At 42.0% G+C, this 15,865-nt stretch overlaps 1 protein-coding gene across 1 annotated transcript; it reads right to left on the bottom strand.

Moving 5' to 3' along the window:
• Nucleotides 1-2,422: 2,422 nt before the first annotated feature.
• On the bottom strand, nucleotides 2,423-14,372 carry POF1B (premature ovarian failure, 1B). Its single transcript, XM_010075042.1, has 17 exons — nucleotides 14,311-14,372; nucleotides 14,086-14,176; nucleotides 12,795-12,833; nucleotides 12,207-12,308; nucleotides 11,006-11,218; nucleotides 10,159-10,289; nucleotides 8,307-8,315; nucleotides 8,143-8,152; nucleotides 7,827-7,901; nucleotides 6,090-6,182; nucleotides 5,057-5,170; nucleotides 4,778-4,945; nucleotides 4,566-4,676; nucleotides 4,024-4,152; nucleotides 3,669-3,742; nucleotides 3,207-3,321; nucleotides 2,423-2,428 (listed from the first exon to the last, which is right to left on the bottom strand). Exons 1-17 carry the CDS (start codon nucleotides 14,370-14,372, stop codon nucleotides 2,423-2,425), a joined length of 1,542 nt encoding a protein of 513 aa, XP_010073344.1.
• Nucleotides 14,373-15,865: the final 1,493 nt, after the last annotated feature.

The following is a 15,865-nucleotide window of genomic DNA, read 5'->3' as shown; positions in this document are numbered from 1 at the left end:
CAAGCCTTTGAGAAGCTACACAATAGACATCTGTCTTTGCTGATTAGCAAACTGGGCTTTTTTTAATTAGTTTATGTATGTTACCCATCTCTTCAAGTCTGGGGAACAACCCTGGTGTTCCAGATTTATTGTAATGCCAGCTGTATGTGCAAAACAGATCCTTGGCCTCATCCTGGCCGTTGCCATGACATCACACCACCACGCCCAGCAGCTCTGGCTGATACCGCAGAGCCTGCTGCTTCTGTCGTCTCAGGTTGTTTACTACTTGTGTTGTGCTACTACATGTGCTGAAGTCAGTCGGTCATAACAGAGTTACAGAACACTGGTTGGTGTGGCTGATGGCACGGTCAGTAACACACTGCACAGCCCTTGCAAGGGCTGAAATGTGCGCACAGTACGCGTGCCCAGCAATAACTCGTGTTTCTGCTGGTCACAGCTTCTGCTGAGCCGTCTAGGTCGTGCTTTCGCCTAGTCCAGCCCAGCTGAGATCATGGCAACATCTACAGTAAGTCAGCAAATTATTTTATGTCTCCTTCAGTCGGGATTTCTGCACGGTTATGCATAGGTAACAGTATGATGGCATTAAACAAAGGTGGTGTTCTTCCTCTTGTATTTCTTTTTATGGCTTAGGTCACCAGAGGTGGAAAGTCATTAGATGACAGCATAACTAAAATTATTTATTGGGATAGAATACACCGAAACTATTCTGGGTCATTAGCATGTTAACTCTGGGTATAGGTACCTTATGTCCAACTGCTACAGCAATGAGGGGGTTATTTTAGAATCTAAGAATTACTAATTTCAGTGGGGCAAGGCACACTTCATTCAGATAAGGATATTTGATTTTTAACTAATGAAAACCTCTTTCTGTAGAGTTAGGCTGAAGTGTTGTCAGTGGATGGTGCAAACTCTTCCTTTGCTTCTGAAACCACACGCCGGTCTGGGGCTGGAGGTACTCAAAGAGCCATGTAACGAGCAGGTCTTCCGCTTGGCTCCTTCTTGCCATTACGAGGAGCACGAGGTCACCTTTGACAACCCAGCATTAACTGCGTGGAGGGCTGGCAGCAGGAGCAGGAAAAGGGAGGTAACGCTGTTCCTTTACTTGTAAAGATTCCTTTACAGGAACAAGGTGTCAGTGTCACACCACCTCAGACACCCCCCTCCATCCTAGCAGGTAGACACGAGATGTTTCCAGTACAGACAGACATGATTCAGAAAGTTGCACTTAACTTTATTTCATAGTTACAGCTTACAGCATTCTTTCCCCATTAAACATTGCCTATGATATATATTATTTATGCATAGAAATACATGTCTGCAGAAATAAAGCAAAGCAAGAACCCCACAATACAGAGCAAGCAGCTTTTGATTGCATAGTTTAAAATTTCCCCTCTGATTCTGGGCACTGTGTTGCTTGGACAAGTACTTAATTATTAATACCAAAACATTTTGGAGAATTTCTGTGGTCCTGGGAGGAGCAAAAATTGTAAATGGAAGGTTGGTCTGGTAATGAAAGTTAGTCTATGAGCTATTTTCATACTAAGTTTTTCAATATAAAAATATACCAACTTCTTGAAATTTTCAAGCACAGCAAAATAAATACTTTTGGCTGGTTTGGGGGCTTATAAAGATTCAGCTGCAAATACATCAGCGCTGAGGTCAATAACATGCTTTAAAATAAGCATTTGCCCCATCAGTTCACTGACCTAGATAACTCTAGTACTTGCCAACCCAGTAGCCAAGTTTGAGTTGTTGTGTACCTGGAGTAAGTTAAGTAATTTTCCTCTGTACTTTAGCTTTCCATACACAGGCAGATGTAAGATAAGCATTTTTCGTGAGGTATTTTTAGAGTTTCCCATGAAGGTTGGTTCTAGGTTTTGCTTCATCTTCAACAGGCAACAGGAGATAAAACAACCATCAGTGAATCTGTCTGTACCAAAACCAGCCATTCAGTAGTGCGGGACTTAAATCTGTATCATTCTCACTTCTCAGCATAAGCAGACAGGACAGAAGAATGTGGCATTAATACAAAGAGGGGGAAAAGGTTTCAGACTTCTTCCCTTTGCTCTTAGATTGCTTCAGGACTGGCTGAAGAAAAGAAGTTAGTCATGTGAAGAAAAACTGAAGTCCACAAAGGCATGACACACTGCTCTCTTCTGAGCAAAAAGTAAGTGCATGAAAAAGTACAAATAATGTTTGTACACGCGCTAGTGGCAGGTTACGGACACAGGTAACAGAGTTCTTTATGATGAGGATGAAACAGTGCTTCCACTTCTATCATCTTCATGCTTCCATGTCCTTCATGTGTTCCCCAGCCTTTCTCAGTGTCAGACTGAACCTTCTGATGCAGAGTAGCAGAAAGTGAAGCAGTTTTAGGTGCTGTGAACTCCTCTGAGCAGCTCTGATGGCTTAGGGATTTATTTCATTCCTGAAAGAAACAAGCAGCTCGTTAGAAGAAAATACATGAACTTACTTCTGTATCTAAACCAAACCTGCCTGGTATATAAAGCATCCTCATTTAATTATGTATTTGTGTTCTCTAACAGCTGACTTTTAAGGTGTCTTAGGAGGCCAGTGAGCATTTCCTCCTCAACCAACGCTCAGTATGTTGGTGCTCAGGGCGGCCAGTACTGGCGAGGTCAGAGTCGCATCATTAAGCTGTAAACGGTCCTGTTTTCTCTTTTAACTTTGAATCACTCCTTAAGAAGTCGCCACTCTTCTGCATTCCCTGGGTTAGTCACTGCCCTGTCTCAAGGTGAGTTTCAGGGACGTGGTGCTTAATATGTTTTAGTAATAGTTTGGCGTCATTAATGCTGATGATTCAGAGGAATACCAAAAGACTCTCTTCACCTGAGAGCACAACGCAGAAAAAGCTCCTACCTCACAAACTTCCCGGTACAGCGATGCCTGGAAGACTGCTGAGGGCAGAGGCTGGGTGTTAGAGCAATGCCACTGCTTTTGTTAAAGGTGATTATGTGTCAGAGAAAACAACAAAAGGTTCTTTTATTTATGCTCCACCCAACAATTACTGCCTTCTCACAAGAGCCAGTACAGTTCCTGGACTTCAGTCAGTCCCCGTGCTTTGTGCAGCCCAGTTAATTTAACAGGGTGGCTTTCCCTGGGATTTCAGTTTTGGTAATACTTCCTGGGAAGTTAAACACTTAGGAGTGTCAGAGACTGAGGCATCTATCTCCAGGAAAACTCACCTGTTTCCATACCTCTCCAGTCCTCTCAATGACAATAGTTTGTGATTTATTGACAGGTGATGTAACCTTGTAGTCATCAGACAGGAGACCCAGAATAGGATACTGATTCCTGTACCTGGATAAACAGAGATGGAAACATGTAAAGTGAAACCTGCACACCCAAATCTAGATCACTAACTCTCAGCTTGCCACATCGTCTTTCCAGTCATTAATCCCCCTGATTTTCACTAGTAACTAAAAAGCTAATTTAAATGTCACGTTAACATGCTGCCCACCCCTCCAGCTGCTATTACAATGCTTAGTACAGAATCCTCCCCAGATAAGAAAACCCATCTTGACTTTTTCCCCTTTAAGTTGAACAGGAAGTACTAAGACACTAGCAGGAATAACTTGGTTACTAGAGGGATATACAATGGAAAAGCAAAAGGATGTGTTTTTAAGGAAGGTGAATAACTACATTACTTCTTAGTGATGACAGTTGTTAGACCAGCGGACTGGCTGCCTGATAATTTCTCATGCTTCAATCTGAAGAGGTCCTGAGAAAACCAAAAGTAAACATTCAAATGAAATAATGTTTTCTGAAGTATTAGTTCACTAAAGTCACAACACAATATTTGCAGAAATTCCTCTCAAAGAGCAGTCTGAAAAAGTCTGTCCTTCCACAAGGACTGACAGAGGAATAGTCTTCAGTTAAAAAAAATCCTAACCCGGATTCCTGAACCAGGAGAGTACAGGTACTTCCTAGGAAGTTTCCACCTGCACAGTAAGTGGAGGCTTAAATATAAAAAATATTAGAAGAGAAGTCACATTACTTTACCTCTTGCTGTTGTTTAATTAAAGCATCTTTCTCGTCTAGCATCGACGTCAGTTCATGCAACTTGATCTGCAAGTCACTGTTACTTCCTTCTCTCCTCGATATATCTTGCTGGAATTGGCACAACTGAGCCTACAAAACACATGTTAAGGAACAGTCAGGTGTTTGGTGCTCCTGGCAGGTGACCTTTCATGATCTGTCTAGGACTCTGGATGTGGTTTTTCAGTAGATTATGGCCAGTAAGACTTTAATTAATATAATTTAAAATAAAATGCTGTGGACTTACATACATGGACATAAACAAAACCCAGTGATTTTCCAGTAAGAATGTTGAGCAGTACCTTCAGAAAGTGCTCATTGATACTGGCAGAATTCAGTCCAATTTAAGAGGTTTGTAACTCAATAAAGCCAAATACATCACTGAACAAGTTCAATTGGCATCCGGAGTGGTAAAATATTACTGCAGTGCTTTAAATAAGAGACAGCTGTTTACCAGCAGCTGTGCAAGGTAGAGGAATGCACACATGCCATGTGAATGCCCTTACCCTCAGACTGCGGATCTCACGGTCTTTGTCCTCTCTCAGGTTATTGATCATCTCTACGTAACGGCTGGAGAGTTCATCTGTGGTAGTCTGTAGTGTTGGACTAGAGCAGGTCTACAGAAAATGAAGTAATGTTTTGCTTTTAAAGAGAGTGTTCATCATTAATTTTCACAGATTGTGCTGGAATCTGTAAATAACAGTTATTGAAGAGGGACCAAGTACCCTGTTACCTGTAGTCTAAGGTTTTGGATCTCCTGCTCCAAGGCACGCTTGCCATACTCCAGCTCCTTCAGCTGACAATCCTTTTCTCCCTCGGTGAGCCGAAGAGAGAGGAGTTGTTCTTCCAGAGTGCGACACCTGGCAGTGCTCTCCCTGAGTCCCTGCTGCAAAGCACAGGAGTGGAGGGAATGTGTGTGTGCCGTAAGGAAGTGACAGGGTCACACACACAAATGTATAGCCGGCAGCAACTACTCGGAATATGTTTTTGGATTTACCTGCTGCTGACGATTATTCTCTCTCAGAGAAGCCAACATAGTTTCATATTCTTTTACTTGAGACTCTTTAAAAGCCAAATCCTTCTTAAGTAAGACATTGTCAGTCTCTAACTTCTGTAAGACAAAAGAGTTTACAGTCAGTAGCTGCAACGTTTCAGTGAACTTTGTCCACATTCAAAGTGCAACTTACTGAGTAATTAGTAAGTGATGTTCTAGAACTGAGAAAATACCCAATTTTGTTGAAACTATAGGTTTTTTAGCTACATAGTATCTGTGGCTTCATGTTGCGTGGTAAGCACTGGGATCCTGGACACTGCTCTTCCAGTCCGGCCCGGGAAGAAAGATTTATAGTTACTAAACAAAACCCCCAAAACTTCAGACCACTTCACTGCACCGACTCCTTGTTCTATGTTAAGATGACAGCTCAAACTCCCTCTCCCCTCCCCAAACTTTGCATTTCAGAAGAGAACACTGTCAGGTTCCCAGGGGGGCTGAGTACTTGGGCTGGTGTGGGCAATGTTTCCCCTTCCCTAACAGCCATTCTCTCCTGTCTGCAGCAGGAACTGTCGAGCTCCAGCTTCCACTGTACCCTGAAGAACCAACAGCTGCCAACAGCTTTCCTACAACGCAGGAAATACAGCTTATCAGGAGTGACTGGAACGGAGATCTCCTCGTTCCTGGAACAGCACGTGGTGTATACACCTTGTCCGCGTTAAAAGCAGAAACACAGTTCCGTACTTCCACACCAGTGTGGGTATGTATGCACTGTATACACCAACTCAGAGCTTTACATCTCACCTCACTCAGCAGGGTCTTTTCTTCTTTGGGAGTATTTGGTTTTTTAGGCTTCAACAAATTGAACACTTGAAAACCACTGCTAGAAAGAAATCCAACCTCATCCACTGTACAGGTTTTGCAAGTCCATTAATAAACCAGCCGTTTCCAGTAAAGCCCTGGGACTTCACCATTCAAACTTCATCCTAACAGACTTCCTACTGACAGGCAGAAACAAAGGGATGAGGCCATGGCTTACCCCCAGGTCGTCCTGCAAATGGCAGAGTTCTTCACGTAAATTCTTGAAAGTGGAAAGCACAAGTCTCAAGGATTTATCTGATGTCACTCGCATCTAGGAGGGGAAGCAATGAACATGTAAACTTCTGAGCAGTGTGCTTTGCTTACAGCGTGCTGGACAATGGGTAGAACAGAAAAGGCTACACAGCTGAAAAGAACTTAGTTTACTGTTCAATGGCATTCCTTGTACTGCCCGCACTTCTACAAAGGAACACATTTTCATGCACTTGGTTCTGCAAAGGGCTTAGTTTTTTTAATTATTGCCTTGTAATACAAGAGAAGTTTTTAAAATGGAAGGAACAAGAGAGTAAAGAACTGCATTTGTACACCAATAAAGGGAAAAATAAATGTGTTAATATTGCGCAATCATTTTTTGAGTGTTCAGAGCTTTGTGACTTACATTGATTTAAAGAAATTCATACCCTGCCTGAGGAATGAGTCATCCTTTTTTTTTTGAGATCTGGCAAAGCATGCTTTCAGCCCAAGGGCAAGACAGTTTAATTAAAATTTTAAAAAAATTAAATTAAAAAAAAAAGCCATACATCCAATTCCTCCCTTTGAAAAGAAAAAGATGCCAAAGTTTAAAGTAGTCAACTGGATGAAAAAGGCAGTAATGCACAACAGCCTAACACTTCTTTCTTTTCTTTTAATGCATGTTAACAGCAGTGTATTGATTCACATTAAAACACAAATTGTTGCATTTCATGATATATCTCTAATATTTGAAAGCAGAAAAATTGACTTTGGAAGAATAAATAAAAATAATTCCTCAAATCTTTGCCTCACCTTGAAGGGCTGAAAATTCTATGCAAAACATGTATTCTTCACTATCTGGACAAAAATTAAATCCTCCTGTTTCTCTTCCTCTCATACATCTCCTTAACTTTGTTATAATTCAAACTGCAGGAAGCTATCAAGATCTCCAGCAATATGGTGATTAGCCCTTGTCCTATTTTTTATCCCCACTGGTGCTGTTATGTGACTGAGGCTTCAAAAATAACATTTCTGGTGTAACTAACTCACCTGTTTGTTCAGTTTTTAATTAAAATAGACTTTCAGTTTTGACTTACGGTTTGGTTGGTTTTGTTGTGAAATATAAGATAAGAGTAGATTAAAAGAAGGAATTAAGTCAAAATGATTGAATATAGACTACAAAAACGTAAGTAAATCCCCACTCAGCAATTCCTTAGTGCTAAAGGTCACTAAATTCCAGAGGTGTCATGTGCTTCTACACTGAAATTTTTTTTTCTACACTCTTATGTTTTTAACCAAAACATTTGTAAAAGGTGAGACCTAAGTTACAAGCAGTATATGCAGCTGGTAATGGATATCGAAACCTAGGATTTGCCTCTGCCTTTTGAAGTAAGGCATTAATATACAACACAAACAAACAAAAGATGAAGGATCTGTGTTCTGCTCTAACTAGTCAAAAGCCAAGGTGATTTCCACTGAAACTGCAAGAAAGTGACAGTAAAGCTCAGTTTAAAATACACAAATAATCCAGGGAACCAGCTGCCACAACCTGTCACTTGGAGCCACCTGTATGCTTCCATATCCTTTACACTAGAAAAAAAAAAAGGAATGCGCAGAACACAGAATGAGGTGTGTTCTGTACGAAGCCCCTGGTATGTGTAAGCCAACTTCCACTGTTCCAAGTTACTGTAGGCTTCCACGCACCCCCTCCACCCCACCGACATACCTGCAGGAGATAGCGGATCTGCTGCTTTGTCACCTCCGACAGTCCTTTAGGAATTAAATCTTCAATATCTTCACTCTAAGCAAAGAAGGGAGGAGAGGGGAGACAGCTGATGAAGAATTTTGCCTGATAGATCATAATGCAGTTTCTTCATTAGTTACACAGCTCTTCTATAAAAAACATGTTTAGTACAAGGCAGATAAGAATGAAAATAGATCAAAGCCTATCCAGAAATTTTCCAAAGTCTTCTAAATTCATGGCGTATAAAAACTGAGATGAAGTGATACATGAAGCATATATTCAAATGGTTGAGTTTAACGTCTAGTTCACTGAAACTGACGATGGCCAGCGTGTCACAGGAGATGCCACCAGTGATTAGTGGCACTGCTTCATGAAATTTAATCCTCGACAGCTATTTCTGCCGTATACGCAATGCTTTAAAAAGAGCAGAGGTGCTGATGAGTCTGTCATGGCCTGATTAACAAAAGCTTTCTATAGCACTAGGAAGTCTGTTCTGGCAGCTTACGTTCCTCTCATTTCTGCAAGAGGCAGCGATCTTCGTTTCTTGCAGCGCATGGCAGCACGTGTGGCTTTATTGGCAAGAGAGTGAACGAGCCTTTGCAAAAAAAAGGCACAGTGAAAATCCATGGGGTTACAATAAAACCACTATTGCCACAACAGGACAGACTTTCAAAATTTGACTCTCACACAGGAATAATGCAAATTATTATAGTTTCCTTTCAGTATTATCTCATTTGCAAATACACGCCTAGCAGTAGGTTTCAGGCTCTGAATGTTATTAACAAGCCGGAATCATTAACTCACAAAGAAAGACCAGCATCCTTCATTTAAACTGGCTTGGCTTCGTTAGCTGGAGGAGCTACACCTTTGTTATTAACACTGCACGTTACAGAACAGCTTGCTAAGAGCACGCCTGATGCTTACCTGACGTGTAAATTCAATGTCCTGGTTCCTGTAAAACAGACAAAAGCCAAGGGAGCGATTAACCAAGCACTTGTTGAGAACGTTAGGAATTCATGCCCACATTCACAACTATACAAAGATGATCTTTAACACACAGAGCAAGGAAGGCTCTCTATCGGATGAAGAGCTGTTACCTTCCTTTTAAGGTGCTAGTCAACACGAGCTGTGAAATAATGACTCCACGGAGAAATATCTGAGGAGACTGGAATACTAACAGCAGCCCAGTTAACACAGGCTAACTGTCTCCCGTTCTTTGTGCGGTTATACCAATTATGTTTGGTTAAGCCAATTACATTCTTAATTGGTCAAGTAATGGCTTACCCAGAACTATGCTGCAATACATTGACATGCCTTAAGTGTTTACTTAGCAGCGTCAGGTTTTTTGTGATGCTCAAATTCCACTTTTCCCCCGCTATGGGACCACTTTTCTTATTTCATTGAAATAACTGAAAGCACCGAACAAGACTGGGAGTGAGGGGGGAAGAATGAAGCAATGGTGATTGTGCGGGAAGGGTAAGAACATTGCAAAGTCTCAGATGACTGGCTGCTGTGATTCTGCATTTCTTTTCAGAGACAATCTGTAGGGCTCTGCCGAATACATGCTTGACATTAACTGCATGTAGAGACTGAGCTTTGTGCCTTACAGGGCACTGGGGAGGCGCTTGTTATCGGGGACCATAGTGACAGGACAACAGGTAATGGTTTTAAGCTGAAATAAGATAGACTGAGATATTCAGAAGAACTGTTTTCCTGTGCGGGTGGTGAGGCAGTGGCCCAGGTTGCCCAGAGAAGCTGTGGATGCCTCATCCCTGGAGGGGTTCAAGGCCAGGCTGGATGAGGCTTTGAGCAACCTGGGCTGGTGGGAGGTGTCCCTGCCCAGGGCAGGGGGTGGCACTGGATGGGCTTTAAGGACCTTCCCACCCAAACCATTCTGATTCTCTGATTGCCATCTTTTAATGCATGACATAACACCATGATGGAACAAAAGAAATGGCAATTTGGACATTTGGGTTGTGTCTTCAGGACATAACAGAACTGTATCATTAAATACATGTCAGAGCATGCTGTAAGTATACTTGTTTGGTCTGTGTGCAAAAAGGCATGGGATACGTAATTCTTATTGCATACTAGTCTAAACGATTTGAAAAAGCTTTAAATTCAATAAATTCACTTGGCTTACAGCATTTTTATGTTATTCAACAAATTAGATTAATATGCAAAATACACTCAATTAGGGTTGTCAGGGGGAAAAAAAACAAACAAACAACTTGCAAACAATGCTGTCCTGTGAACTGTGCAATGCCAGGCTTTCTGGAACACTGAAATGATAGAACAGAAATAATGCCCATACCTTCCTCCTATCTTTTCCACATGCTGCAGTAAACAACTGTACAAGTCATTGGTCTTGCGGTTCAGTTCAGCGATGAGCTCACCAAAGTAGCGGCAGTCCAGCTGGTCGTTATTCTCTTGAGAGCAATTCACCTAGCAGAATAGATGAGAGATCATAATTGCGTTCCCTTCTTCGGGATGTAAGCTGAACAGAAAAATACTACAAGTATGATGGATTTGGTTTTGTTTGCTCTTACAAATTTGCAATTTCTTCACGCTGTTCTTTTCCTTGGTATTGAGTCTTCCATACATTCTGGGTTTTGGCAAACTATACAGAAATTTATGACTACATATGTATAGCAAGCCTCCCGCAGCCCTTAGAAACTCCAGAACTTGCAACCTGCTGTAAAATGAAGGGCAAAGCAAGCTAATTTTGTTCTTCCAGTGAATCTGTCAAATACTTCTACATCAAATGGAAATATATCTGAAATCCTTATTGATCAGTGTAGACAGAAAGCAGTCCTGAATTGGTGTATGTCCAGTTCATAAAGCAACACAGCTTTTCTCCAAAACCTTACACTACTCAATCTTTGTTGCACAGACTGACAGATGAAACCTGACTCAAACAACGGGTAACACTGCCAGATAAAGGAAATAAACCCAAACAAACCAGCAAGACTTAAAGGACAACAGAATGATGATCAGTCAGTAGAATTAAGCACAGGTCTACGCCAACCAGAAATGGGATACAACACCTAAAACAGCTTTTTTTTTTTTTTTTTTCCCCCTACCCCCAGAACAGCACGTGAGAAAGTCCTGGACTGTTCTAGACAACGTCTGCAATCCCAGTAGTTAAACATGATTCTTACCGGTTCACACCTTTGAACGGTTACCCTCCTCACTGTATTTCCTCTGCAGTCATCGCTCACAGAGACTGGAATTATTTCACAAGGGCTACTGGTCTGTGTCTGCTGGCACTGGTGAGTGACTTGAGGCTGCTCAGGCTGCTGGCAGGGCTGGACAACATGGCACTGATCGGCTTGCTGGGGAATCTGACACTGGGAAAACTGATACTGCTTCTCCTAAGAACAAGAATGGGTATTTTTTTAAGCTGCTGAGCGTATCTTCATGAGATAGAAGCTTAATAGGAATATATAAATGAATGAAATGTGGTTTGCATGGCAAGACTGATGACAGCTACAGATATTTTAATAATCCTAATAAAATTGCTTTTTTTCCTAATTAACATGAGTTTGCCTCACGCTTCACAGTTGTCATTCACCAACTCCTCCAATTTTAGTAGCTGCAAATGAAAAGCGCAGAAGAGGCACCTTTCCTGAGCTGTATGTTTCATTATGTTGCTACTCTTAACACACTTGGGCAAACAAGGACCTCCATTATCTAATTTACAACACATATGTATCCTGTTTCATTAATTATTCAGAAATTAAAAAAGACCTCCAGTTGAACTACTTACTCAGTTTTCATTATTTCTGAACAAAAAATCAGTACAGGAAATGGCTCAAGACATTGCTTGTTACAAACGCTTGCAGCAATTCCAGATTCAGAGTGTACAATACAGAAGGGACACGTGTCTTGTTTTCATCATCTGAGAAAAGTGCTGTTTACAAAACCACCCACTGACACAATAAACGAGAAACTACTTTATGTCCCAGTCAGAATACAGGAAGTTACTGATTTCAGCAAACTTCACTGTAAAAGCCATGGTCTAGACAAACAAGTTTACTTCAAAAAAATGCATCTTTTGTATTCTATGGGGAAGTGTACAAATGCAAATCCTTTGGGTAACGTGCTAGAGATACAACAGCAGTTTTCATTGTCCGTCTGAAATTATACATTCTTAGTAGAAATACAGCAAATGTTCCAACTTCTGCTCTGCTTACACACAGGAATTGTTTGCTTTACTTTGAGAACGTGTCCTATACCTCAACAAGGCAATTCTCAGCTTGGCAGTAGTTCCCAGCAAAAAACCCCACCAGCCAAGAACATTACCCTTCTGCTACCATCTGAATTTTCTTTTGCAACAGATAATATAAGCAACCAACTTACTTGGTGGGGATTTAATAGCTCGTATTTTCTTATGGTCTTTTCATAGATGACATTATTCCCAGGACAGAAATTCGCCCCTCTGAGAAATGGGGACAACGGCTCCTGTAAAACATTTTAATAAAAACACTCACAAATGGTGTCAAACAGCAAATTCAGAATTAGTGTTATTTTGACTAACAAATGATAAGAGATTTTTGCAATCATTTATGCACACATATACTTTGAGATAGTTCTTTAAGATCTGTACATTTGGGTGTATGTCCACTTGGAAACAAAGTGACTGTGCTTCCATCTAGACAGTATTTGAAACAAACATAGTAGAAGCGGTTAGCAGTTGATCTCCACTAGTGATACTACTGAAGCATATTAACAGAGACTTAACTGCTGAGAGGTGGGAAGCCTGCCTGGTCATTCTGTAGTATTTGCAATCCTTCATAATTTCATCCCTCACCATCAGAGGTATGGGCCATGGGACTTCAAAATATTTAACATCCCCTGATGGAGGCAGCTGAGCACTTCACCGCATCAGGATAGTTAAGGGAGGAAGAGTTACACAAGCAGAACTCCAGCACTAAACAGTTTTCCTACCTGATCAGGATTCTCGATAATAATCCTTCGAATAGTGCCCTGCAGGGAAGAAAGGAAGTTTCACCAATTACTGCACTTCAAAATCTTTTATGCTCAGAGCTCAGGCTTACATGGATTCCCAAATTAATCTGAATATGGTCAACAGCTATGAACACACTGACATGCACCGGCTGGAATCACCAAGATGTTTTACAGGCAGGGCTTTTCCAGCCCAAAGGAAATAACCCACACACAGCGTGGCAGCAGGCAACCTGTCACTCTCAGTTTTAAGAGAGTTTGGTTTTTCTCAATCACCTCTTTGCAGGTCTGAGGGAATTTGTCCTTATTTTCTGTAAGTGCCTAAAGAACAGGACAGAAATCAAAGCTGACATACTGGACTAGGGCTTCAAGGATCCCTGGTCCACAAACGCTGCCTTTTACTTACGGTCTCTCATGTTACACATTAAGGTGAGCTGGTGTAAATGGATGGACACCTAAAAAACTTTTTGTTTCACCAAGGGAAGAAAATTTGTTTTGCTTAAACACTGGAATGAAAGGGGCAGCGGAACTGCAGCAAACCACATCAGATCGCTGCCCAAAACTCCGTAACTGACACCTACAAGAAAAGATGCCTACATGGAACATTTGTGTGTTCTTGAATGAAAAACAAAATACGCCTTTTTAAATTACAGAAGTTCGTAAGTAGCAGCAGTTTTGTTAATTTTCAGATTCTCACTTTCTTTCCCAGCACTGTCTACAAGCAATCGCAGACACTGCCTTCCATTTTGGGGACCACCACCAGTTATAACAAACTGTACACATTGCTTGAAGCCTCCGCATCCAGTTCTTTATCCAAGTAAGAAAAATTCCCAGTCAATGTCATCTACGGATTGGGCAATTTGTTAGTTTACAGCATACTATTTATTCTTCCTCACAGTACAAACTTCCAATTTTCATAACAAATCGTTTCTTCCCTTAACCCTTGGGCAGTGCTTGGGAAGTTTATACTGGTGCAGCTCAGTCTCGGAGACATTCTTAACTGGGCAGGAGCAGCTCTGAAGTAGGTCGGATTTCCAGTTGCGAACTGTTGCGTAAGTTTAGGAAGCCTGAAGCAGTTTTCCAAATCTCCCAAGAGTGAATCATAACAGCACCAGGAAAGAGAAATCAAAGTAGAAAACAAACTGTTTTAGCAGCAATCATACTAATTAAGAAATGTCAAAATTATAACTGCTGCAGAGAACTTAGAAAGCTGCTTAGTCCTCCTCCCACACACCGCGTACTTGAGGTAGGTCTGTCAAGGAAGGGAACCCACCAACGCCAGCAGAACTCTGTATCGGGACAGAACACTGAGGAGACAACACAGAGGTCTAGAACATACAGTCCTGCGCCTACATCCGCAACACCTACAGAATTTGAACAAAAATACTGAAAAAGTGAATGCCCACTGGTACATCCTTCAGAGCAGTTTGACAGCAGGCATACCCCCAGCTCCCAGCTCACCCTCCAACCCAGCTCCCAGCTCTGCGCTGAGCCTCACCCCATGGGCTCCAACCCAGCTCCCAGCTCTGCGCTGAGCCTCGCCCCACGGGCTCTGGCCATCCTGGAGCACGCCGGTGCTACGGCAGTACCAGCAGCCATGGGAGAGCAGGGACTGTTCTTACTCGGAGCTGCCCACCATTGTACGGCACATGAAAACAAGATGAGCATTGTGTGTGAAACTAAAAGACACATTTTCAATTTACTGAAAGGCTGGACAAACCTGCCGGAACTAAATCACGCTGCCACAGGGCTGCGTGCATACGTAACTCATGCTGTCTAGTCTAGAGACGATAATGTGTAAAATTATTTTATCTAGTTCCCTGTGTGTTCTCAGAGGAATACATTCAGAACTGAGAAGACCAGAGCAGTTTAAGTTGAAGGATACTTTTATAATATTCAAAAGCATGGCCTAATCATATGCAGAACAACACACACAACCAAAGAATGTTTTGTTTGAGATAAAATTATGCTTATTTTTAAGATCCCCAAACCCTTTCATTTCCAACTAACATTGATGCAGATACATTTCCCTCGCTCCTTTACAGACACGGATCTGCCTGCCCTTCCTCCCATGCCAGCCAAGCAGGGTGGACTTGCAGGCTGGGAGGGAAGCGAGAAGCCAGAACCCCCGTGGCTCTGCCAGCCTGAGCTACCCACGCACGGATGGTTCCTTGCTCTGCAGGAGGAGATGCCATCTCCCAGGCCGCTGGAGCTGTCCCTCCACAGCGTGAGCGTGCTGCAGGACGTACGCCGCGATGGAAGATGACCTCCAGCTATCTCCATTTCTCTGTCATTCCCAAGGGGCACGCTACTCTGTCACCTACAATGCTTCAGAGATGGAACATTTTGTGACTGGGAGAAGGAAGGGGAGGGTGGGACTTTAATGGGGACAGCCCAGTGCTGCTGTGGCTTTCAGTGGCACGACTGGGTTTGGGATTTATAAGGACCTCAGCAGTCATTCTGGATCTATGTTTTTATAACAATAATTTCCAAAGGTACATGCTAACACTTCCATAATGATTTCTGCTAGTCTTCAAGATTTTTAAATTTTAAAACAAGCATCTGATAGGTTTGCCCAGTTATCGTGTGCAAATTCTATGCAAAAAGCAATCTGTACCCTAACCTTTATTTCATGTAAGTTTCCCTGAGCTTCAGACAAACCAGCAATTCAGGTGAGAATTTCATCTATGTCAAAACCTTTTATCCATAACATATAGTCTTGTTAATTACAAGCAATTCAGTCATTTAATTGGAATTTATGAGCTATATTTGGCAGCTGAAATACGGAAATGGCAGGCTGTGTTTGAGGGCTGTATCAAACAACACAGACAAACCTTACAAGCTGGTTAATATTACACCAACTTCACAACGGGAGGCGAGAGCCCTTACCACTGCACAGAACACAGCCCCGCCATGAGAAGATCTTACTCACAAAGTTTCTCACATGGACAGACAACTCCTACAATGGAACACAGCCCCGCCATGAGAAGATCTTACAAAGTTTCTCATATGGACAAACAACTCCTACAACAGCTTTCAGGGTTTTGCCCTCT

This window comes from Pterocles gutturalis, unplaced genomic scaffold, assembly GCF_000699245.1.
Source record: "Pterocles gutturalis isolate BGI_N339 unplaced genomic scaffold, ASM69924v1 scaffold34596, whole genome shotgun sequence".
NCBI lineage: Eukaryota > Metazoa > Chordata > Aves > Pterocliformes > Pteroclidae > Pterocles > Pterocles gutturalis.
This window is presented reverse-complemented; position numbering and strand designations above follow the sequence as displayed.